Source organism: Mirounga leonina, unplaced genomic scaffold, assembly GCF_011800145.1.
Source record: "Mirounga leonina isolate KUSES-001 unplaced genomic scaffold, KU_Mleo_1.0 Mir_54, whole genome shotgun sequence".
NCBI classification, from domain to species: Eukaryota; Metazoa; Chordata; class Mammalia; order Carnivora; family Phocidae; genus Mirounga; species Mirounga leonina.
This window is the reverse complement of record NW_023270812.1, coordinates 4,684,383-4,710,001: the sequence shown is the minus strand read 5'-3', so window position 1 is coordinate 4,710,001 and position 25,619 is coordinate 4,684,383. Positions and strand designations below refer to the sequence as shown.

General features: G+C 45.1%; 2 protein-coding genes across 3 annotated transcripts in view; one reads left to right on the top strand and one right to left on the bottom strand.

Moving 5' to 3' along the window:
- LOC118001788 (plasminogen-like) overlaps nucleotides 1-16,967 on the top strand; it is a 38,943-nt gene extending 21,976 nt beyond the window's left edge. For both annotated transcript variants that reach the window (XM_034991934.1, XM_034991933.1), the window contains exons 11-19: nucleotides 3,445-3,626; nucleotides 5,238-5,386; nucleotides 6,313-6,406; nucleotides 8,572-8,692; nucleotides 10,114-10,188; nucleotides 10,792-10,932; nucleotides 11,841-11,947; nucleotides 15,764-15,909; nucleotides 16,539-16,967. In XM_034991934.1, coding sequence (XP_034847825.1) covers nucleotides 3,445-3,626; nucleotides 5,238-5,386; nucleotides 6,313-6,406; nucleotides 8,572-8,692; nucleotides 10,114-10,188; nucleotides 10,792-10,932; nucleotides 11,841-11,947; nucleotides 15,764-15,909; nucleotides 16,539-16,700 — 1,177 coding nt within the window. In that variant the 3' untranslated portion in view covers nucleotides 16,701-16,967. The remainder of the gene's footprint in view (nucleotides 1-3,444; nucleotides 3,627-5,237; nucleotides 5,387-6,312; nucleotides 6,407-8,571; nucleotides 8,693-10,113; nucleotides 10,189-10,791; nucleotides 10,933-11,840; nucleotides 11,948-15,763; nucleotides 15,910-16,538) is intronic.
- A 603-nt stretch (nucleotides 16,968-17,570) lies between these two features.
- LOC118001785 (solute carrier family 22 member 3-like) overlaps nucleotides 17,571-25,619 on the bottom strand; it is an 87,445-nt gene continuing 79,396 nt past the window's right edge. The window contains exons 10-12 of the mRNA XM_034991931.1: nucleotides 24,779-24,891; nucleotides 21,878-21,977; nucleotides 17,571-19,147 (exon numbers count right to left, since the gene is read on the bottom strand). Of these exons, the coding sequence (XP_034847822.1) occupies nucleotides 19,087-19,147; nucleotides 21,878-21,977; nucleotides 24,779-24,891 (274 nt within the window). The 3' untranslated portion in view covers nucleotides 17,571-19,086. The remainder of the gene's footprint in view (nucleotides 19,148-21,877; nucleotides 21,978-24,778; nucleotides 24,892-25,619) is intronic.

Here is a 25,619-nt window from a genome sequence, read left to right as displayed (position 1 = left end):
GGAAAAACCAGTCAAAACAAGCGACCCAGAAATGATAGAAATGATGGAATTAGCAGACAGAAATTTTAAAAAATATTATAATTATGTTCAAGGATTTAAAGGAAAATATGAATATATAAGAGAAAAATTGGATGTTCTAAAGAAAAAAGAAAGCTATAGAAGAGCCAAATGGAAAAGACAAGACTTAAAAATATATATCTTAAATGAAAAATTCATCATATGGCCTTACCATCAGGTTAGACATGAAAGAAGAAAAGGTTAACTTGAAAATAATGCAGCATAAGCTATAAAACCTGCAGCACAATGTCAAAACAAAGACTGAAAGAGAATAAACAGAACCTCAAGGATCTCTAGAAAAATATCAAGAGGTCTAACATATGTTTAAATCAAGTCCCAGGAGAGGAAAAAGATATTGAAACAAAAAAATACTTGAAGCAATGATGGCTGAAATTTTTCCAAAGATGAAGAAGATTATAAACTTATAGTTTCAAGAAGTTCAATGAACCATAAGTAGAATTTTAAAATTTTATCAAATTTTATCGAATATTTAAGGAGAAATAATACTGATCCTTTATAATCTCTTACAGAAAATAGAGGAGGAAGGAACACTTCTCAACTCAGTTTGTGAGGCCCAAAAAACTGAGATACAAAAAGTAAACAAGAATATTGCAAGAAACTACAGAACATTTTCTGTTGTGAACATAGACAAAAAGACTTAACAAAAATTAATAAATTGAATGCAGGGTTGGTTTAACATTTACCAACAATCAACATAATACACCATGTTAACAGAATAAAAGTGATAAATCATATGATTATAACAATAGATATAGAAAAACTTTAGACAAAATTTAACACTCATCCATGATTTCAAAAAGTCTTAGCAAACTAAGAATAGAAGGGAACCTCCTCAATTTGCTCAAGGACATCTACAAAAATCTTCCAGCTAATATATTAATGAGGAAAGATGAATGCTTTCTCTATAAGATTGGGAACAAGAAAAAGAAATAAAGAGCCTAAAGTTTAGAAAGGAATCAGTAATCTGTCTTTATTCACAGAAAACTAGATTAGTAGATACAGAATCCTAAGGACAAATAAGTGAACTTTGCAAAATCGAAAGATACAAAAGTATATACAATGTCAATACACAAAAATCTATTGTATTTCTATATACCAGAAATACCCAGTTGGAAAAGAAAAAACTTTAAAACAATATCACTGACAATGGTATCAAAACCAAAATATTTAATGATAAATTTAACAAAGTGTGTACAAGAACTATATGCCACATACTACAAAATGTTGTTGAGAGAAATTTAAAAGATCTAAATAAAGATATACTGTTCATGGATTTAAGAGTCAATATTAATTCTTACCAAATTGGATTTTGGATTCAACCTACATTCAAGCAAAATTACTGCAGCTTTTTTCCCCCCTTTGTTTGGAAAAAGAGACAAAATCTATATGCAAAGGACCTAGAATCACCAAACAATCTATACAAATCTAAACCATCTATAGAAGAATACCCAAGTTGGAGGACTTACCCACCCTGATTTAAAGACTTACTATAAAAGTACAGTGTTCAAGACCACGTTGGTACTGGCAGAAAGATACACAAATAGAGAAAGCAGTCATTGGGGGTATAGTCATACAATGGAATACTATTCAGCGATAAAAGGGAACAAGCTACAGACACTCTCAAATAGCACAGATGAAGCTCAAAAGTCACACGAAGGAAAGAAGCCAGGCCCAGAAGAGTATACACTGAGTCCATTTATACGATGTTCTAGGAGAGGAAATCTAGTTTCTGGTGAGAGAAATCAATAGTATTTGCTCCCACGGGGGCAGCAGAGATTGAGTGGTGACCCTGGGGAGCTTTCTGGGCGGGGGATGGAAATGTCCTGTATCAGGATAGGGGTGTGGGTTATACAGATATATGTAGTAATCAAAACTCCTCAAACTACCTTTAAGATCACGCATTTCACACTATGTCAAGGAGAGCTCAATTCTAAAAAAAAAAAGCAGGACTTCATTTCTTTCTTTTTTTTTTTTTAACTTTTTACATGTTTATTTTTTTTTTTAATTTTTTAATTTAAGTTCAATTAATTAACATGTAGTGTATTACTGGTTTCAGAGGTAGAGGTCAGTGATTCGTCAGTCTTATATAACACCAAGTGCTCTGTCCATCACGTGCCCTCCTTACTGTCCATCACCCAGTTACCCCACCCCCCAACCCACCTCCCCTCCGGCAACCCTCAGTTTGTTCCCTATGATTAAGTTTGTCTCCCTCTCTGATTTCAAAAGATAGACCTTGACACATCCAGTTGCTTGGAGACCCGCTGAAGGGCTTTTCTCGAGTTGTGGGCCAGGCTCTGAGACAGCCCCCTGCCTGCGGTATCTGCAGACATAGTGCTGGATTCCCATAATACATAGTATGTTTCAGATTTTCTCAGACAGCCACAGGTCACGGGTCTAAACTATAAAGAGGAATGCAAGGCTGAGAAGTCCGAAAGACTGGGGCAGCTTTTAGGGGAGGCCTGGCGACCGAATTGCTCAGTGTCCCCAGGCTCCTCACCTGCTGTGCCTCTTTCCCAATTGTTTCTAACTCTCCCATAAGCCCTCAGCCCCCTTCGTGCACCCACACATCTCCTGTCACTCTTTCTCTAGTGTCATCTGCATCCCTCCATCCTACCTGGTTGCAGCGGGTGTGGTATGAGGGAAGGCTGGGGTCCCCGTGACCTCTCTCCCCTGCCCCCGCATTTCCCCAGAAGGCATCCTTTAGAAACACATCCTGCCTGGGAGCTAGTTTTCCAGGCAAGCTTCCGGAAGTCTTTCAAAGCCCAAACCCACTTGATCTACCTGATGGGATACTTACAGTATTTTCATGCTAAGTGCACAGCATTTTAGCAACATTGTGGGTCAGTGGATGGAGGGGACTGGCCTGAGAGTGTCCTCACAATGTCAGTCCTCCTCAGGGAAATAAATGTGAGTTCTAACTTACACAGCTCTATGTATTCTTACAGAGAGAGAGAGAGAGAGAGAGAGAGAGAGAGTTGTACGTGCATAGGAAAAAAAATCTAAAACGTGCACTTTAAATTCAATATTGGCTATCCCTGGGGAATGTATGTCCCATTCCCAGGAAAAGGGAGACATTCGGGTACTTTTAGTTACACATTTTTATATCATCTCAGTTTTTATATGGAGCACATATTACTTTTGATTTTTTAAATAATATCAGAATCTATGTTTTGAATGTACCCAGTTGTTTAGAAGCTGAGAGACATCTGTGCTTGTCACATTATAATAATAGTTGGTACCTGTGGTGTCTTTAATGGAAATATTTCAAAGTCACTTATTAACACTCTGTCACAACAAAAAGTGGAGGGTGCAGAAGTGCCCCGGAAGATTCTCCACCTCTCACGACCTGTGTTGTGGAATTTACAGCGGCTTGACCCTGAACTACTGCAGAAATCCAGACGGTGACAAGAGCCCTTGGTGTTACACCACTGACCCGTCTGTCCGCTGGGAGTTCTGTAACTTGGAGAAATGCTTAGCCACAGAAGAGAGTGGGACCAACTCCCCGACTGTGCCCCAAGTTCCGAGTGGAGAGGACGCTTCCGAACCAGGTGGGACGTCTGTGGCCAGACTTCTACGTCCGCGGGCGTCAGGATGATAAGGGGCGGACCACCTTACAGAGGCAGAGCGCGTTACTGCTGCGGGCACTGAGCGCTGGCCGGGGGGCCGCCATGTGGAGGCAAGCCTCAGGGAGCCCTCGCGGCAGCCAGAGCTGCTGTTGCTGGCGTCACATGGGTGGCCTGTGGTTTTAGGACTTGATTGGTTCTGAGCGATGGATAAAATTTGAGCCTGAGTGGATCGAGGGGTTGATGTTGGCAGCGCTGGCCAGGATGGGACCTGCTAGGACACCAAATCCTTGCTCCCTCCATGGAGAAATAGAAATGATGGATTTGGTTTTTTGGAATAGACTGAATTAGGGGTGCTAGCAGGACAATCAAGTGAGGCTCTCCAACACAAACCTGGAAGGGTGGATGCGAGGCTTGCAGGGTCACCGGGGCTCAGCGCAGGGATGTGGTTGTCATCTGAGGTGGGAGGCAAGACCCTTCTGTGCTTCCCTGGCCATCGGAGTGCAGCTCTGAGTGCTTAGCACCTGCTTCTGGGCTTGTCTCCTGCCCCTTGCCCCACCCTGCAACCCCAGCCCTGGCATGAGAACTCAGGGTCCATGACTTGTCTGGCCACTTTCAGGTAATTCAAGATCCTCCAGAAGGTAATGATTTAAACAAGAACTTGGTTTCAGGTTGAGAGCCCTCTCCATCCTGAGGTGGGCTTGGCTCCCCCGCAAAGCTGGAGAACCTCACCTACTCTTCCCTTGAACAGGCTGAGCACATCTCTCTTTCCTCTTTCTTGGTGAGACTGTGGGCTCTGTGCCCATCTGGGTCTCCCTCCTAGATAAGACTTGAGACGACCTGCCGTGGTTCCCCCCTGTGCCTGCCTCACATTTGGTGCATGGATAACTCCCCTACCCCAGTCCTGGCAAACTTTGGGGTTGCAGCCTGCCCAGCACAGCCCCCTTCCTTGGCAGAGACGCTAGGTGGCCCAGCTTTTGCATTTTGGATTTTCCAAATGGCCGTCAGAGCACTGCTGCCCTGGGTCCCCCTGTGGGACACTCACCACGTTCTCTGAGGGGTCTTGTGGAAGCCCCCTGTCCCTAGGCTGGGGCAAGAGATGAGCTTGGAGAAGGGGCCCAAGTCGTCTCTTTATGAACCTCTTCGCCCCGAAGGGTGGGAACTCACAGCACAGCTCCAGACAAAATAGTATCTTTTATAAAAATCCTGTTCAATTTACATTCTTTTTTCCCCCCATCCTGGTTGAGAATGAGGTGTTCGAGGGTCTTCTGACAGTTCACAGTTGCATCTGTTTGATGCGAATCCTCCAGGGGCTCTGTCTTACCACTCAGCTTGTTATAGAATTGACTATCTTCGTGTCCTGGCCAAAATTTCCATGCTAACATCTTGGCTTGTGATTATTTCCCAGGCAACAGCGTTTCCAGTAACTTGTTAAAATAGGCAGTGTTTGCTGTAATTGTCAACATTCCAGTGCTCTAAGGATGTGACCACAGAAACTGTCATATTGGAGAGTCCTAGCGGGGCTGCCTATATTCCCTAGCGTCCTGGGTCTGTGCAGGGACACGTAACCACCCATTTTTCTTCTTCCTCTTACAGACTGCATGTTTGGGAATGGCAAAGGGTACCGGGGCAAGAAGGCAACCACTGTTTTGGGCATCCCATGCCAGGAATGGACTGCCCAGGAGCCGCACAGACACAGTATTTTCACTCCACAGACAAATCCACGGGCAGGTCTGGAAAAAAACGTAAGCCACTTTGATTTGAACTCTATTTTGCCTTTTGCTGACCAATCTTTGCAAACAGAATTGACCCTGTGTTACGGCAAGTCAGCCCGGACTGGTCCGTGGTGGTGGCAGAGGGGATTGTGAGAGGTCTCGGGAACAAGCCTCCACGTAACTAGCATCCGCGTGGCGACTCCGGTGTCCAAGCAGACCTCCGTGCCTGTGACCACTGTCCTCGGGCTCCTCATTTCGTTTGCGTTTGGGATGTTTCCTGCTTGCTTTTAGTACTGTGTGCTGTTTCTAGTTTCTAGTGTTTGTCTTCTACATTCTGGTGGTCAAGGATGAACCTCATGACCTTTTAGTCAAATCTGTCCAGAAAAAAAAAATGTGGTTAGGCCATGAGGACTCCACGCAGTAGGGTTTCCTCTAGTCTCACAGACTGTGGGATGGTTTACTTTGGAGGTACGTATAGGGAAGGAAAAGGAAGACATTGCCTTCCTACGGCTTGACCCATGCAACGCGCACAGTTCTTGGGAACAATTTCTGAACCAAGAGCAAACAGGTATCATCGGGTAGTAGATTGCTGACGTGAACCAGGGACGAGATGAGTCAGCCAAGTCCCATGGTCCTCTCTAGCTCGCTCTCTCAGAGGTCCCTGACACAGGCTGCTGGAGGGGAGGCCCCTTTATGGCGTCTCTACCGCAGGACTCCTCAGGTCCCCTCCTTCCAGGGGAGTCGCTCACAGCTTCTTTGAAGAAGCTGAGTCAAAACTTTATAACACCTTAGGATGTGCCAAAGGAATAACTTTGCCCCCTGCCACAAAGAACTAGGAGCACTGCCTTCCATCTTCCAAGGACAGCAGTGACGTGTGTCAGAACACCTTCTCTGCCCTTCTCTGTCCCACTCTGCCTGGTCCCCAACACACCTGTCCTTTTTTTTTTTTTTTTTAGTACTGCCGTAATCCTGATGGTGATGTCAACGGTCCTTGGTGCTACACGACGAATCCAAGCAAACTTTTTGACTACTGTGATGTCCCTCAGTGTAGTAAGTTGCTTTCCTTTTTGTAAGGAGGTAGCTTCTCAGATAAATGCAGTGCCACCTCCCAGATACGGATTTGCAAAAGGAGGGCTTGAAGCTGAGCACTTCAAGTGGGCTGCCCTCTCTTCATCATGGGCCTCTTGAATCTGTCCTTCTGGTGGCCCTATTTGTTAGGGAGTCCCCCTTCCCTGACACCTTAAATAAAGTAAATACACAATCCTCCAAAAGAGCAAACAGGTGATCCCATCAGCCTCAGAATGCTCTCACCGAACTCTCCCGCTTGGGATGCCTGAAAAACAAATTTTAAATTCGGTCCCCAGATAGGAAACTCTCCCTTTCAGTAGCTGAGAAGTAAAAAAAATATACAAGCACCATGAAACAGCTAAGCATATAATGTACACTGTAAAGCTATAAACTGTCATCCTGAGAATTCAATGAGAAGGAACGTAGATTTTTACTAAGCCCCAAATCTCCTTTATCCTAAGATTACTATTCATTACCCATACCTTAGCCACATAATTTAGAGAAAAACGTGTCTGGGTTCTTCCCTCATTTCCGTGAGATTTTCTAGGGAGCAAGAAGCTTGGATCAGGGAAAGGGGAAAAGTTTGGAATAACAAATCCATGGGTAGGTCTGGAGAACAATGTGAGCCGCTTCGATTTGGACCCTGTATTACTTTCTGCTGACCTGTCTTTGCAAACAGAATTTGTCTTGGTTCCAGAAAACCAGGCTGGCCTTCGCCTTTGCATGGCTTGATTGCAGGTGCTTGCATCTGCCACGTACAGGGGCTAGAGCTGGAGGGGGAGAAGCTCCAGCTGCCAAGGCAGCGAAGACAAGCATGCAGAGGTGGTTGGGGAGGAGTTTGGGGTATGGGGTAGAGCACGGGAGCCACTTTGCTGGGGTTTGCGCCTGAGCCACCCCTGGGTAAAGCAGCAGGGAGGAAGGAGAGGCCAGGGTGATGGGCAAGGTTCCACTTGGGCTCCTTGTCTGGATTTAGGGTGAGTTTACAGCTGAATCTTTCTCGTGTGGCTGTTTTCTCTGTTCTGTAGACACTCTCTTGGTGGCCCCTTCATCTGAAAGGCCCTTAATGGGGTGAGTGCCTTCCCTTCAGCTGGTCACTCCCGATCCTCAGCTCTGCCCCTTCTGGAGCACCTTGCTGCCTCGTCTGGGCCAGGTTCTCCATGTTGGACAGGCTGCCTATGGGCCATGTTCTTCATGTTGGACAGGCTGCCTATGGGCCAGGTTCTCCATGTTGGACAGGCTGCCTACTTGACAGGATTGCCTTTAAGTTGTCCTATCAGCCTGACATTCCTGCCATGGGCACCACAGCTGGGATAATGCTCCTCGATTCCCAGGGAGGAGAAGTACAGTAACTTCCCAGGTGCAGCCCTTGGCCATCAACAGATGCTCTAGCCTTCTAGAGGCTGGAGCTGTTTGGGCATTAGTGGGTGGTACCAAAAATGGGGCACAACCCCTATTGTCTAGGTGGAAAGGTAGGAGGTAGATAGAGCATATGGGCAAGTGAGTGTCAGTCATCCCCAGGGTGTTGGGTTAGTCTTGGGAAGCTCCTGGAAGTCCTGTCCAGAAGCTGGCTGAGAGAAGTTCAGGACAATTAGCTCTGTTCCATACGATCACACACACACACACACACACACACACACGTGTACATAATGCACACACAGAGCTTCACATTAAAAAAACTACCCACAGTGCCTTGCAACGGGGATGACAACTAGGATTTTCAGTAAACTTTATGTGGTTCAGAGGGTGATGATGATGACAAAGAAGATGAGGATGATGATGAAGATGAAGATGGGAACCTAGAATCTACCACATCAAGTCAGAATAATAATTGGTGTCAGTCAGGTCCTCTTAGCAAAGCTCTCACTCTACCACCCAACTCTACCAATCTACTTAACCGCCCCCCCCCCCCCATAATACAGAAGTCCTTAGACTTTCCTGAAAGGAGAGGGTTCTGTGTTGTCTACTGTCACTTCCGAAACTTAGAAAAAAATATCCCCAAAGATGCTTATGATCTCGTGATTTAGTTTGGGCTTTGAAAGGTCGAAACTTAAGAGCTTTGGCCGTGACCCACTGATTTCTCTTGAGTTGTGTGACAGAATTGCTTTCCCTTCTTGAAATGTCACTCTTGTTTCCACTTCGTACCACAGCGTCCCGTTCATTCGATTGTGGGAAGCCCCAGGTGGAACCAAAGAAATGTCCTGGAAGGGTTGTCGGCGGGTGTGTGGCCAACCCCCATTCCTGGCCCTGGCAAATCAGTCTGAGAACAAGGTGATGGTATTTCCAGAAACAATTAGTTCCATTCTTCTGTGTAAGCCCCAAAAAACCTTTCTATGTTCACACTCGATCCACGCAACTCGGGGATCTGTACCAGCCTTTATCATCTTCTTAGGAAGAAGGAAAACTGCAAAAATTTTAAAAATTCTATTTTCCTAGGTTCTCTACTTTGAAAATGGCCCGAATTGGAATATTTTCCTTCATCTGGGCGGCTATTGTCAAAATGTGCAGATGTAGCGATTTACACCACGTTCCAATATTGCTGGAAAAGTATTGAAGATGCCCGGAGGGTCTTATAGATGTTGATTGTCTCTTTGTAGGACAAAGGGATTGGGATATTTTTGGAAATGTGGGATGTTGAGGGGGGCATGGACAAAATTATCTAGAGTCTTTCACCGATAAAGATTCTTTTTTTTTATATACTTTCTTGAATTATTGAATTTAATCAGAGGGTGCTCACCGATTCCCAAGCACCTCGCCTTCTGTGTAGGATGATAGTTCAGGATCACCATAATTTAAGAGTGATGGGTTCTGATCCTATGGGACCCAGAAAGTTTGGGTGATTGTTTCAGTGGCATGGGCTTCTAATAGGTCCAGTTTTCCCGGGTGTCTCATATAAAGCACACGTGTGAAACAGGCTAATCTGTTTTTCGTGTTGCTTCGTCACCTCATTTCCACACCAGGGCCCACGTGCACACTCAGTTCTCGCTCTCAATTGCCTTCCTTCCCTATGTATGTGAGATGCTATTGATAAACTGGACTTCAGTATATTTCATTCTTTTGTTGAGTTGGCTTTTCCTTTCTTTGCCTTCTCATTTATGAACTCCTTGCTCTACAAACCTTCACCTTTCACATATTTCAAATTCTTTCTTTCACAAACTGTGTTGTGCTCCATCTCCTGACCAATTATTCCCATGCCTGCTGTCATTATGGTGGGCTTTGTTCGGAGTGGCTCACACCAAGAGGGTAAAATGAGCAGACTCCAAGGAATCACAGCTGTTTAGGGTCACATTTGGCTCCCTGAAGAATGACTTGTTGAGCCTTGTAGAGATCTTGTCATAAAGAAATAAGAGAGGCCTCAAGGGGATGATCTTTGGCTGGTCACTTCTGTTGGAGTCCAAGGCCAACAAGTCCAAACAGTTGACGTGGGCTTCCTGTTGCTGCCACGTGGCTTTGCTCTCCTGTGGACAGGCTGTGCCTGAGCCTCCCCCCACCATCTGAAGTGTGGTGAGGATGAGACCTGGAAAATCCACTACTGAAGCTCAACTCAAAGTTCTGGCCATACTGATGATGGGCTGGTAGGCTTTTCCTTTGGGAACATCGACATGATCACAATTGAGTGAACTCTTCTTTCTGGCTTTCTGTAGAACATATCCTCCGGTTTGAACTAAAATTCTGGCATGTTTTCCTTCTAGATTTGGAAGGCACTTCTGTGGAGGGACTTTAATATCCCCAGAGTGGGTGCTGACAGCTGCCCATTGCCTGGAGAGGTATGTCTGGGGGACAATGGGGATGAGGACTTGTCGTAGAGTCCCCGACTCCCTCCCCCTCTCCTTTCTCACTCCCCCTCCCTACTCCCTTCCCCTTCCCCTCCCTCCCCTCCCCTCCCTCTGCCCTCCCCTCCCCTTCCCTTCCCACCCCTTCCCTCCATGGCAGTGACACAAGGGACCAGGGAGCAGATGTGAAGGCTGAGGCAGAATTGCCAAGCCCATTGCATGAGGGAGGAGGGGAGAGTGCCTAGAGAGAAACAAAGAAGGAAGACCCGGTTCAGGTGGGTTCATAGGCCTGGGTCAATGGCAGGAAGACCCGCTCATGTAACATGCATTGGTTCTCCTGAGATGGGTGTCTGTCCTCGTACTGACTCCATTATTGATTTCATTCTTCCTCTGTGGTTAGCCCAAAAGCACCCCAAGAGCATTCCTTCGTGGCCAGATTTAGGTAAACAGTGAACTTTGTTTCTTGCCACTCAGAGCTCACTGGTTTCTTGCCACTCAGAGCCAAGGAGGGAGAAGACGCCATGTTTATGACTCAGAAGGGCACTTGATGAAGGTGCTGGCACATTATTTTGCTCTTAATGTCACTGTCTTTCCTAGATCCCCAAACCCTACAGCATATAAGGTCATCCTGGGTGCACACAAAGAATTCAGTCTTGAATCAGATGTTCAGGATATGGAAGTGTCCAAGCTGTTCTTGGAGCCGACACGTGCAGACATAGCCTTGATAAAGCTGAGCAGGTACTAGCTCACCCATGGTCTTTACCCTGACATCAGTGAAAACATTCGTTTATGTCTGGATTTCATGAGCGTAACAGGGTTGTGGGGGAGAAAAAATGTGGGGGCGCACACCGTCTAGGACATGGAAGGCACAAGGGCTTTGGGGAACAGAGAAAATCTGGGCTCAGCCCCATTCTGCCACACTGGCTGTGCTCTGGAAAAAAGGCATCAGGATTCAGTTTCTTCGTGTGGAAAAAGAATAAGCTGAAGCATGAAGTACATGGTTACTTCCGAACTCTTGCTTAATGTTCGCCAGTCAGCAAATATACATTCATAATCAGAGAATTCTTCAATGCTTCCAGGTTGACAGTTCTCCTCTCAAGATGATAATATGTTTTGGGGAAATCAAATGAAATGATATTTTCAAAGCACTTAAAAAGCTACAATATAAACACACACGGACACATACACACACAACTCACAAATGCAAATTCTTCTTCCCATCCTTGGTTTTATTTTCCCCATTGAAATAGAATTTTATTAAGCCTGACAAAATGATAAATTTGCTTTTGTTACTTAAAGTTAGTGATATTTGGAAACAGGTCTCAGCAGAGAAAGCTAAATGAACAGCTATTTTGAGAACAGTCACATTTGGGCGAGTCAACAAGGCGCAGAGAACACAGGCGCCATGTTGGGTGGTTTCCAGATGGTGGTGGGATGACGACGACGACGAGGTGAGGGCAGGCCAGGCCAGCGCAAGGGAAAAAGTTGTTTTCTGCATTGCACTGTGTCAGCCAAGCAATGAAATGCCAGCTCAGAGGATTCTGGGGCTCTGGGCAGGTGGCATCTTGTTGTGAATGACCAGAGGATGGATGGCCGAAGTGCCCTCGTGGGGCGGGCACATGTAACTTTGGATGGTTTTCTTTCAGCCCGGCCATCATCACCTCAAAGGTGATCCCAGCTTGTCTGCCATCCCCAAATTATGTGGTTGCTGACCGGACATTGTGCTACATCACTGGCTGGGGAGAAACCCAAGGTGAGAGAAATCCCGAAATCCCCACAGGAACAGGTTTAGACCTCTGGTTTCCATGAGAACATGTCCATTTGTGCAAATGTCTACCGGTGAGTGAGGTCCACCTTTCCTGATTTTGGCTGGGTTCCTGCCTCAGTCTCCATAATCTGTCATTAAGGGACATGGGTGAGGGACGGGGTAGTGTTTCTCTGAGTCTCCTGGCCCATAAATTCAACGTTAATATCACATCCCCAGGTCAGTAGGGTTTTGAAGCAAGCCTACGAATTGAGGCTGTTCAATTATTTTCCATGTGAAGTTAGCCAAACCGAGCTCCCAAACACAGTGTAGAACAACAACAAAAATTACAGCAAAGCTGGTCTCCCCAAATACCCACAATCCTGTTGTACGTGTGGAGAGTCTGTTGGTGGTGGGACGGACTGACAGCTAGGGGAGAGGAAGAAAGGTCCTGGTCCTGGAATGGTATTTGGTATTGGTTGCTGGGGTGTGCATGAGAGGGGAAACGTTTATGCAGGGTCCTGTATCAGCACCCCATACTACATTTTGGGGACTCCGTCTTCTCTTTGTCGTAGGCCCTGGTAGTAATTACACCCATCAGACTCAGGCCTCGAAACATTGTGAGGATGTCTTCGATCTCTGCCTCGCTTTCTCAGAAGTGTTGGTGAGGGCACAGAAGGGGAGTCAGGAGCCCTGCAAAGTAGATCTGGCTGTGCCACTCGCTGGGCAAACTGGGCAAGTCCCCTTACTTCCTTGTGCCACTTGGCCTGGAAGAACCTCATCTGTAAAACCTGGGTTTTCAAATTGTGCTTTGCACGTTATTCTTTTGCATTTGCTTTCCATTTCAAGACAGGTTTTGTGGTTTTTTTTTTTTTTTTTAAAGGTTAAAACTACTGGTCTAAATCACTTCAAATTTGTCTTCCTTCTTTCTGCACTTTTCCTACATTTGTAAATCCTCACCTCCTGAATTTTGCACGTCCCCCCACTTTCCATACTTCGGGGTCTGTGAGCATCGAGAAGGAAAGGGAAACGTCACAAATGACGCTGTCACAATGGGTGTGACAGGCCTTTCCAGCGTTTTGCATTTAAAAAAACTTAAACACTGCAAACCCACAGACCCGCAAACCCCTATGACTTCGACGTGTTTGTTCCCGTTTTGCAAATGAGGAATCCGAGGCTGCAAGGAGGGCAGGGCAGTGTCCTGGGAAGTGCAAGCACACAGCCCTTGTGTAGCTGGACCTTGAACCTGGGCGGCCTGACCCCTCAAAGCCCATCTGCTGTTTCTTCTGTTCCACTCACCACCCACACTTTCCTAACTGCCGACCTGTGCTAGGCTCCCCCATCGACCCTGGCCTCACCCTCGCGGCCACGGGGAGAAGCCCATTCTCAGTACATTCACTGAACCAGGAGAGTCCCAAAACAGAAGTCAGTCCGGTTTATAGATTTTCTTATGTCAATAATCACATCAGATCAGTGTTCTTAGCTTCTCGGTGTGAGGTCAAAACTCACCAGTTCTCCCCTTTGGTCTCCAGACTTTCCTTGACTTTGATATTTCCAAGCAAGGTAAGCGTTCAGGCCCAGGGGCTCATTCAGGTTAGCCCCTTGTCAGCAATCGCGGGCTGCTCTCGAAGCTCCTGCTTCCTTCTCCCCACAGGCCCTGAAATTAGGGCTTCCTCCCTAGGGGTCACCTTCAGCCTGCCGGCCCTCAGAGGTGCCATCTTGACTGTGGCCACAAGATGGCAGCACTTCTGCACAGACCACATCAATTTCCAGTCCACCAGTGGTGGATTTTGTCACCAGCATCAGGATGTATCTTGCTCAGAAAGCAGATTCAAGAGCAAGACACTTGGATACATTAACTCTCAGCAAAAGATTCTGAGAAGGCCGGTCCCTCCACACATCTACTCAACTCAGGTAATGCGCCCCCTACCCAATGCTTCCTCAGGCGCTTCCTCCACTGCAGCCCTGCTCAGCCGGGGCTGGGACAAGCCTCTCCTTCCCAAATGCTGGTCCTCTTACGTGGCTCCTGTCAACTCTGGATCCAGTGCCAAGCTTCCCAAACTCAAGATGGTTATCCAAACATATTCAAAGTCTTTGGAGAAGAAATAGCACCTCATCCCTTGGCTGTTCGTGCTAGCAAAGGTGTTTTTTTTTTTTGCAGAACACATTAACATTGGGCTTGCAAAATTGGAAAATTGATTATTTGTGAAAACACGGAGACATGCCCGGGAGTTTCTATCTGGGAAAGCAGCGTTTCCTCTGGCTATTTTGCAAGTGTCCCACTTTGATTTACCAAAGTGGAAAAAAGAAAAAAGCAGTTTTTCACAAAAGAAGAAATACCACAAGTAAAACAAGCACGCGGAGAATGTTTATTCTTCCTAATTGGAAAAGAAATGCAAATTAGGAAATGAACGAGGACAATTTCCAACTGTTAGCAAGTATTTTAAAAATAGTAAATACTCAGAAGTATGGGGTGAAGTGGCCTTTTATTTTCCTAGTGAAATTTTACGCAGTCATCCCCTTTTAGGAAATAATTTGGCAATGTTAACTGGGAGCCATAAACATGTCTACATACTTTCTGGAAACTCAGAGCTAAGAAAATATTAAGGAATATAAATAAAATGCATGAACAAAGAAGTGGAAAGTTGGAGGCTACCGTAGGAGCCAGGGAGCAGGGGAGTGAAGAATTGGAGCAATGACATCACAGACCCAAGTTCAAATCCCAGCTCCTCCACCAACTGGCTGGGTGATCTTGGGCAAACTGCACGGCCCGCCTCCCAGCCTCCGCTACCTTCTAGGTGAGACAGGAATGACAGAAGCCCCTGTTTCATGGGACTATTGTAAGAGTTAAATGAGATACACCACCTCATGAGCCTATACCTGAAAAGGCTAATTCCAGTACATGACAGCTATTCTTCATTTTTATATTGTGGTCAAGTATCTATATAATGTAAAATTTGCTATTTTAATTGTTTTGAAGAGTATGACTCAGTGGCATTTAGTATAGTCACAGTGTTCTGCAACCACCACCCCTGTTTGCAGAACACTTTCCTGACCTTAAAAGGAAACCCCCACCCCTGAAGCAGTCACTCCCCATTAAAATACTAATTATGAAGACTGCAGCGTTCTAAGAAAGCCCTTATTATATAATGCTGTGTGAAAACAATCAAGGTATAAAATTGTGCAATATGATGTAAGTAGAATAAAAAAGCATCTAAAAGAAACTGAAAGTGAATAGATGTTATAGTAACACTTGTATTTCTCAGTCTCTCTTTACATATTGAAAAATATTTCTTTTTAGTAACACTTGTATTTCTCAGTCTCTCTTTACATATTGAAAAATATTTCTTTTTTTTTAAAGATTTTATTTATTTGACAGAGAGAGCGAGAGAGCACAAGCAGGGGGAACAGCAGAGGGAGAGGAAGAAGCAGGCCCCCACTGAGCAGGGAGCCCGACACGGGGCTCGATCCCAGGACCCCGGGATCATGACCTGAGCTGAAGACAGACGCTTAACCATCTGAGCCACCCAGGCGCCCCCCAAAATATTTCTTTATAGTTAAAAAAAGAAACAAAGATAACAACATGTACCCCCCAAAACCATCAAGAAACCCAGATTATTAAATCCAGGTCTTGGGAACATGAACTCTTATATAGTATCTACACCCTCAAGGGTTAAAAGGAAAAGCATTCCAGTCGTATCAGGAACTGACCTCTTGCTTTATACAACCTCACGGACAAACAATTGATCTGTCACCGCGCTGTGTTGTTCTTGTGGGCATGTTTGGGATCCAGTATAACCATTTCTTTAATCTCTTTAAACACAGGCACCTTTGGCGCAGGTCTCCTCAAGGAAACCCAGCTGCCTGTGATCGAGAACAAGGTGTGCAACCGCTATGAGTATCTGAATGGAAGAGTCAAATCGACAGAGCTGTGTGCTGGGAATTTGGCTGGAGGCACCGACAGTTGTCAGGTAAGAACCAAGTCAATCTTCCGTCTTGGCCTCTTAGATATTTCAGCCCCCAAGCAGCAGATTCCGGAAGGCTTTGTCAACTGCAGGCTGCCTCCAAATGCTACCCAGAAAGATTTTAGGTCTGTCCCTGCATTCAGATTGAGATCACGGAAGGGGATTTCTTGGGCCCGGAGTTCCAGATCAGTGGTGAGGGAGGAGTTAACGTACCATCGCTGCCACAGGCCATGCATCCTCTGGGGGGGCGTGCTGCTGGAGGGGGCCCAGGTGGTGGCCTCTCTAGCAGGGAAGCCAGGGAGCGTGTGAGACAGAGACCAACTGCACCCCCTTTGCAATTGCTTTTGGGGTTTCCTCTGCCTAAGAGAAGCCCCAAGGCAGGAAGGGATGAGTGCGGCATTCACAAGGGAGTTTTTGCCCAGGAACACTAAATGGTGTGGTTTTGATAAATACACTATGTTAAGTACTGAAGACAGCAGATATTCAAATGATCTATCAAGTTCCTTTCTAATTGGAATAGAATGTTCAAATACTGGGAAAACTTACATTTGGATAACAGAAGGATGATACCCCATAATAAAAGGATGGTGGTTTAATCCTCACATGGTTTTTTTTTTTCCCCTCTCTCTGTATAGGGTGACAGTGGAGGGCCTCTGGTTTGCTTCGAGAAGGACAAGTACATTTTACAAGGAGTCACTTCTTGGGGTCTTGGCTGTGCCCGCCCCAATAAGCCTGGTGTCTATGTTCGTGTGTCAAGGTTTGTTACTTGGATTGAAGGAATAATGAGAAATAATTAAGTGGATGGGAGACAGAGTGATTCCTCAACATATCTAGAAGCTGGAACACGGGTAGGGAAGTCAGCGTGCTCAGAAATAACTGACAGTAATCAAACTAAGACATTGTACTTACACCATCCACTGACAAACCTCAACGTTTTTTAGCGTTATCGTGGATAAATTTTTCCCATCCATGGACTGTTGCACTCTGTAATAATAAAGTAACACATCTATAACATTTGTTGAAAATAAACCTTGTCCTTCCTTTGATTTAATTTTTTTTGAGCTTCATTGTTTTCGTGTTCTTCGTTTATCCTACCAATTTTAAATAGTGTAACTCTCACAGACTTAGGTGATTTCTCTCTTTCTCATAAGGCATAGTTGCCAAAAAGGACCAAGAAGCCTATAAGATCATAGAGAAGAAAGCAGGGCAGTCCCAGTAAGTCATTCATATATTTATCTTATCTGCAAAAGATGGCTTGACATACATGTTTTAAGGTCTTTATTCCTGACACTGAGATGAATGTTTTCAAAGCTGCAGCATGTATGGGTAGTCATGAGAACAAATTCTATTCTTGGGAATGAAATCTGTTACTGACAACTTGACGTTAGCCCAGCACAGGGGATACTGGGCAGAGAGCCGCACGCGCAAAGGGAATGGGCATTGCAAGTGTAATACAAGACCAGTAGAGGCTGAATGCTATTCTGGGTCACATCTGAGTCTAGGAATGGTACCAAGAGCCCACGAAGGAACAACGAACATATACTGAAAGTGGACCGCTTAATTTCCATTGCTAATTGGCTGCCCAGATAGGAAATATACACTGTCACGTGGGGATAGAGTTTTAGAGTGACAACGTTCACAAGGAAGAGAGAGAAGAGACACCGATGTTACTTGACAATTTAAAATTCTTTATTGTTACCAGAACCAAAATATCAACTCAAAGTACAATTCCAAGGTGAGCGTATCAAGGAGGAACAGTCATCTTACAGCAAAGAGAGATGCGAAGGGAGCAAAAATGCATGTGTGCATGAATAAGGGGGGACTGCAGCATTAAGTCCTCAAAGAGCGGTGCTTATTTCATTGAAAAACCAAACATTCATATTCAATTCTGTTGTGCTTTAAGGATTAAAAAGCTTAGCTTACAGTTGGCACACACATGGTACATATTGTCATGTGTTTGCGTGGAATTTTCTTCTTCGTTGGCAAGATTTCCCTTGGTGCCCATTTTGTCTGTCCACACAAAATAGTTCATTAAAAAATTCTGCATAAGATATATACTGAATCTGAAAATACAACAAATATAACAGATAAAGCAGAACAACAGAAAAATGAGGGCACATTTGCATTTAAACTCCATATTTCAAAAGTCTCAGTAACAAAAAAGAAAGATCAAATCCCTTATTAGTGTCTATGACATCACTTATAAAGCTTCTGCTAATTCTTTTATGCATGGATATAACTGACCTTCCTTTTAAATTAAAATGTAAGCTTTTTCTCAGGACAAGTTAAAAAGGTCAAGATTGAAAAGGGTCAAGATCGAACAGTCCATGTTTTTCACTCTTGAACACATCCTAGAACTGAACTCACAAATACAAGATAAATATCCCTTTAAGGTCAAAATTAAGACCCATGAAATCATTATCCATGGGTTTCATTCAAAAAAGAACTGAGTGTGTGGCTTTAGATGTTCACTAAAGGAGGACCCAAACTATCCCGAATCATTGCAGGCCCAAAACCGACTGACGAAATAGTAGAGCCAAATCCTCAAATTGGACAGCGGATTTGTTCCTAATGATGGAATCAAGCCTGAACATGCCGGCAAGCCCAGATGCTGCAGCGGCTTACAGAGCTCAAAACGAGAAGAGAAAGGAAAGGCTCGGTATCATGTGGCCCAATTCTGCCTCTTCATGAACAGGATTTCCAGATCTTCATCCTCCCTGCAATCTTCAGAGCCCTCTGGTCAGAGCTTCAGTTCTGCTCAGGTCTGATGAACCCATTTCTGCATCCTGTTCCCAGATGCCCACTTGGCACATCCTACCTCTGTGATGGAGCAAGCAGTCGTGAGAATTTGGGGAAGGCTTCTCTTGTCCCTCTGTCACTGAATGGGTGGGAGACACTGCTCCAGTTTCAGAAAAAAACTCAGGGGGAGCTGTCCACACAACAGGCTCTTCGCTAAAGCAGCCACATACTGTGTTCCCGGAAATGTCAATAGCGCTCTAAATCCTAATTCATCCCACATTATATAAAAATACTCTGGATAGTTTGACTGTCTTTGTACAGTATGACCAACACTTGGAGCATAACGTAGCTGAAATGGACACACACACGTGTCTGCAAGGCACATCGGTTCCTTGGGAGGGGTCAACCTAAAGAGCTCCTTCCTTTTGTCTTTGGTAGGGGGCCTCAAAGGTGAGAACTGGAAACTTGAGTTTTCTTTTTCCTGCCACATTTATAGGTATATGGACTAACAAAACAAGGAGAAAAGAGAAAGTCCTTATGAAATATTATACAACTAGTTCCAACAGAGTTTTCTTGCTACTACTCACCAGTATAACTGGTTTTCATCAAACACACTCATGCATAACTTCTCATAAAAACCCAATTCAAAGGTAATGAAAATGACTGTCTCCTGGAGTTTTTGTTTGTTTGTTTTTACCTGTTTTGGTCCCTAGGAAGGGGTTAAGTAGCATTATAGCATTTAGGTTCTTTATGTGACAGGACGGGATGCCACCCACCCTGACGTGGCCCCCAAACTCGAATACAAACCAAGCAATAGTCTAGGAAGACACAGTCAGCAAAATGTTCCTCTGCTCTGGATGAGGCAGGACCTTACAATGGCATAATGCTCAAGAGGATTTCACACAGTTTTAACACCTTTTATAAATTTCTTGGGCGCCTGGGTGGCTCAGTTGGTTAAGCGACTGCTTTCGGCTCAGGTCATGATCCTGGAGTCCCTGGATCGAGTCCCGCATCGGGCTCCCTGCTTGGCAGGGAGCCTGCTTCTCCCTCTGACCCTCCCCCCTCTCATGTGCTCTCTCTCTCTCATTCTCTCCGTCTCAAATAAATAAATAAAATCTTTAAAATAAATAAATAAATAAATAAATTTCTTAATTTTGATTGACAAAATGGCAAGATCTTAAAGAAAATCTTCCATCTCACTCCAAATTTCAGGTAGCATTGCTCTAGAGTGAAAACTAGGAAGAGCTTTGGGTGAGAAATAAGCCATTACTCATCACTTGATTTCCAAACAAGCTTAAGAATCTGTTTGGATGACTTCATGGGGAAATGTCCCCCAGTCCTCTGACTGGCCAGTCCTGTTATAAGTCAGCTGCTGAGACATGAGCTGATAGTTTTATTTTAAATACACTGATAAGTCTTTCTTAGGCAAGTTTTGGGATGATTTAAGCAATCATACTTTTCAAAATAACATCAAGAAACAGTACAATAAAATCCAATGAAATCAGTATATAAGTTTTAAAGGTTTGGTAAAAGACTCATGAGACTCTAAGCAATGGTTGCCTACCTCTGGGGAGGTGATGACACCACATTAAAGGAGAACTTGAAGAGAAAACATCAAGTAGTATACAGCATAAAACAAGAAAGGCACACAAACAACCAAGTCACACGTGCCCCCTGGACAGCGTCAATGCCACTCCTGGCATGGAAAAGTTGTGACTCTTTCTCAGCACAAATTTCCTAGTATTTAAAAGAGTGAGGATAAGAATTGTAATTGCCCCAAATCATTTTGAATATTAAGTGAAAAGACTTATGTGAAACCACCGATCATACAGGCACTTAAAAATTGTCAGCTTCTCCCCTGTTTTCCATCTATGAGTGAACAGTGCCAGGAAGTTATCACATTTCAGTCTTCTTATAAATATTTTTGATGCAAAATTTTTTAATATTTAGGGATCCACATCCTCAATTTCTAGGTCTTTATTTAGATAGCTGATTTTATTTTAAAACTTAGTTGTTATGTTATTTTTTGAATTATGCAGATAATATAAGGCCATGGGTTGTAATTAGAAAATAAATCAAATAATACAAAAGTTACAGAGTGTAGAAGTGATGTCTTCTTCCCAATTCATTTCTAACCTTAAAGGGTCTATATTATAATACTAGATCTTTTGCTACACATTCTCATGTTCATATCCTCTTTTTATTATGAAAATTTTTAAGCAGAGGAAATTAGAAAGAATTTGTGTTGTGTGAATTTTTGTTGATATAATTCTTCATATTTATGTATTGGTTGGATATTAACTTTCCTTGCACATGAGTTAGATGCTCTTCTCTCTCTCGTAATCCCTCTCTCTTTCTCTCCTTCCCAATCTTCTATCTACTTTTATCCATCCATCCACCCATCCATCCACCCACCCATCCATTCACCCATCCACCCATCCACTCATCCATCCACCCATCCACCCATCCATCCACCCACCCACCCACCTACCATCCGTCTATCCATCATCTCTCTCTCTTTTTCCATCCTCCATCTTCCCATCTAGCTACACAGAGGGGTTGCTATTGATTTTTTAATAAATACTATAACACACTGTTCAGCAACTTTTCACTTTGTGATCAATCTTGAAGATCTTACCATGTCATTCTACACAGATATATCTCAATTCTTTTAATCTCTGTGTAGTAATCCACACCATGAACACATTAGCATTTTCATAATCAGTTTCTTACTGATGCACATGTAAGTTATTTCTACTTTCCTTTAGATTGTTTCTGAGTTTTAACACCTTACTTAGACATGTTTCCCTCTTCATAACCTCATTTAAAAAATAACACACATTCTTTTATAGTTTTGCTTTTTTTATATTAACCTTTCTTTTTTTTGTTTATTTATTTGAGAGAGAGAGCAGGAGCCAGAGAGAGAGCACGAGCAGAGGGGAGGGGCAGAGGCAGAAGCAGACTCCCCGCCCAGCAGGGAGCCCGATGTGGGGCTTCATCCCAGGACCCTGGGATCATGACTTGAGCTGAAGGCAGATGCTTAACGACTGAGCCACCCAGGCGCCCCTTATATTAGCCTTCTAAATCAAATGTGAATTTTCTCCCTAGGATGTGAGATGGGAATTAATATCATTCCCCCCCCCCCCCGTGAGTGTTCAATTTTCTCCGTGGTATTTTTTCCTCAGTAGTTTGAAATGCTGCTTTTATTTAAGATGCACTGAAATTCATACAATACCTGTCAAGTTTTTCTACATCATCCACTGTTTCTGGCAAGGCAATACCCTTGGTTTCGGGCAAAAGCATCACGAGCCCACCGCAGACTGATGCCAGGATACCTACGGAATCGGGAACAGCAGTAGAGCCTCAGGAAGGCACAGCCAGCCCCTGTCGCCCCTCCCTGCTCACCCCAGAGCAGTTTGCTCACCCCCCTTAACCAGCCCTCACCAGCAGCAGCCCTCGGGTTACCCTAACCAGCTCTCCAGTTTTCCTCTGCCACTATTTGAACTGTTCCCTACTTTCCTCGGACACTGTGCAGCCCCATCACCCCAGGACTCTTGCCCATATCCGTTCCTTCACCCCCCAAACAATTATTTAATGGGTGCCTAAGGGCCGACCCCTCACAGAAGACCTCACCTCCCGCCTCTCAGGGAAAATGGCAGCCACCAGACAGGAATCCCCTCAGCTTCCTTTTACTGACCAAGAGCTTTACTGCATGCTCTCCGTCCCTTTCCTTATTGGGCCATGTCACACGGTCAGACTTGGGGCCACTGCACCCCACTGGCCATCTCTTAGAGGCTTTCCGGGCTGCTCCGTGTAGCCATGAACCCCCTCACTCCAGTTGGTGGAAGCACTGAACCGGACGCAAGCCTCTCATCGTAGGGACCCTTCTAGCCACCTCACGGGATCCTCCAGTCACCATCCCCGCCTTTGCTGGTCTTTAGAGCCGAAATTCCGGAAACACCATCCTTCCCTATTCTGTCCACTTATGCTGGTGAATGTTTACCAACCAACTGTCCAGAAAATAAAGCCCCGGCTTGTAGCGTTTGCCGATTTCCATGGTGCAAGGACACTCGCCGTGGGCATTTCACACGAGTGCCACGACACGACCGCACAGGGCGCTGGGAAGGGCTGCGCGGTGACACCCTGCGTAGAGCATTGCCCCAGAAGGATGCACGAGACAAAAGTAACCTGAAGGACACCCGTAACCGGGAGATGTAAATGGGTTTTGAGCATTTATTACCTCTGTTTTTAATCTATTTGATATATGTGTTTTAATAACGGCCAGGTTAACAACTGGGCTCAAACATCCCTGAAAACGCCACAGCCGGCCTTGGCAGGTGGGTGCTGGTCTTGGCAGGTGGGTGCCGGCCAGCACCAGCACTCACCCCTGCGAGTCAGGCCTCACGTCCGCCTGCTCTCTCTTGGATCTGCCCCTGAGCACCTGCCCTGCTCCCTCCAGCTCCAGACCCACTGGCTCTGCTTCTGGGGCCCGGGTCTCCCCCTTTGCCAGCCAGGAATCCCGCCCTCCCACCCCCCTCTGGCTCTAGCAAGCCCACTCACTCATCCCTCTCGCCGGTTTTACTTTAATGTATTTCTCGAATCTCTCCACGCCCAACACTCCGTGTGTCATCGCCCTCACCCCAGCCGCCAGGAGCCCCTTCCTGATGAAACTGCCTCACCACCAACACTGTCCCCCTGCAACCTATTTGCAGATCGGACTTCTAAAATGCAAACCTAGCACTGTCAATCCCAGCTTAGAGCTCTTAGCTTCCACTGCCGTTTGGAAAGAGAGCAAACCGCAGGGCAGGGAAGACCCTTCCTGATCTGGCCCATGCCTGCCTCCCAGCTTCACCTCCCTCCCTGCCCCAGCGCACACAGTCTCTGTCCTCTAACTGGCCTTCCCGCTGCCCAGAGCCCCAGCCCACACTCCCCACGTGGGGAATTTCTACTCGCCTCAGATCTCAACGACACATGCTTCCTTCCTCCTTGACTCAGGCAGGTCAGGTGGCCCTGTGCTGTGCTCCCCCCCGGCACCTTCTGCTTTCTGGATTAATCACACTGTGATGTGACCGATGGCTCGGAAGTGTGGCTCCCTCCGCAGCCAGACTCTGCAGGAAGGGCCGGCTCTCCCAGCACTCCCTGGAGGCCAGGCCGAGACCTTGAAACATGGCTCCCAGACCGCTTTTGGTCGAACAATGGCACTCTCTTTGCTTTCTCATGCTGGCCACAGAGCTTGTTTATCAGATCCCATGAAATACTTTGAAATAATCTTGTACTGAGTTCGGTGGTATCAAATGGTTAGAAGCTTTACTATCCCTAGCTAGCACTGTTAGGGATTTTGCATTACTAAGGATGTATGTCCTCATGGACTCAATATTTTCATGATAATTTGAACTGCGGGGCAATACGTGAAAAACTTCTCCGCTGGGAGTAAGGACGCAGCGGTGGAGGAAGAGTACGTGAGAAAGGGGCCCACCTGTGTTCTTCCTTGCTGAGGAGGGTGGAGGCGGGTGTGCGACCCAGGCAGAAAGGTTGGAACAGCACTTGAGAAGCGCTGGATGGAATTATCTTAAGCCCCCTGCCCCTAAGCTATGGTTCTATCCCCTCATGTGGCCCGTGGAGATTGAAGTAGGAAGCAGGGTATGAATCTGAGGGCCAGCACAGAGGCTACTGGCTACTCAGGCAAAGGATTCTGTGTCCTCTGTTCCTTCTGCACAGCATGCTCCCATCAAAGCAAATGAAGATATGATCTCAACAGATACAGAACATTTAAAAATGTAATTAGTGTTTAGGCTTATTTTGAAACAAACCGAAGGTCCAAATTGGTCCCCCGAAAATTATTGGCTCCGTTTCCCAATACGTAAGACTTTTATAGTACTGGAATTTAACTCAGAACCTAAACAAAGAAAGCTAAATTGAACATGACTCATCAGGACACTTTAAAATAAAATAAATTAAAAGCATTTAGTGTTTCACATGTCTTCGCAATCGGATGGGCTACTCAAAACTCAAGTGGTTGTCATTAAAAAATTAAATGATCTCATTAATAGCAAACCGAATAATCACTATAGAGTTCTATCAATACAAAGAATATGGATGAAGGGATTTAGGAATAATGTATAAAACGAGTTCTTACCAAAGATGATAAGAGGTAGTTCTAGCCAAATGGCCGCTAGCCGGAAGAGCAGAAACGGGGCTATGATTCCCCCAAAATCACATAAACCTGAGCAAAGAGAAACTCCAAAGTTTCTGTAGAGTAAAAAAATTGTTTTAAATAAAAAATATTTAACTATATTCAAGATAAGTAAAATATTCAGCTATATAAGTAACAAAGACATTTTAGTAATATTTCCCATTTCTATAGTTCCTACCTCTGAAAACTGCTACGACTCCCATATTCTAAGCAAACCACTTCCATTCTGCCCCATTTCACACCTGGGCAAAGCTGAATCACAGTGAGGACGGTGAGGTGGACATCATCCCACCGGTGGCTCACTCTGCAGCCCACTCCATGATGCTGATGTGGCGCCTTGGCACCCTCACCTGACGGTAAGGTGTGCCCACCAATATTCCCCCAGGAAAGGAGGCCAATTTGCAGCCCATGCACACTGTTTCACTCTGTCCTGCATTCATCAGCTGCGCACAGCGGCAAGATGTGGAGTGTGGTCAGAACAGAGGCTGTAGCCTTTAAACGGGGTGATGCTGATGAAGACAGTTTTAACCCACATCTAAGCGAGTACTCTAACCAGATTATCTGATCCCACAAAACCACAGCTGTGTATAAAGATACTGGTACGAGAAATACTTCTTTCAAAAAATGCGGAAGGTAGCAATGCAGAAAGCAGCCATAACTCAAAGCACCTCTTCTTTCCCGACTAAATTCAGCCCAGGCTAATATATCACCAAGTTAAGGAAACTATTTCACGGCTCTTACGTCAAAACGTTTGGCTGCAGAATTACTTAGGAGAAACCAGACA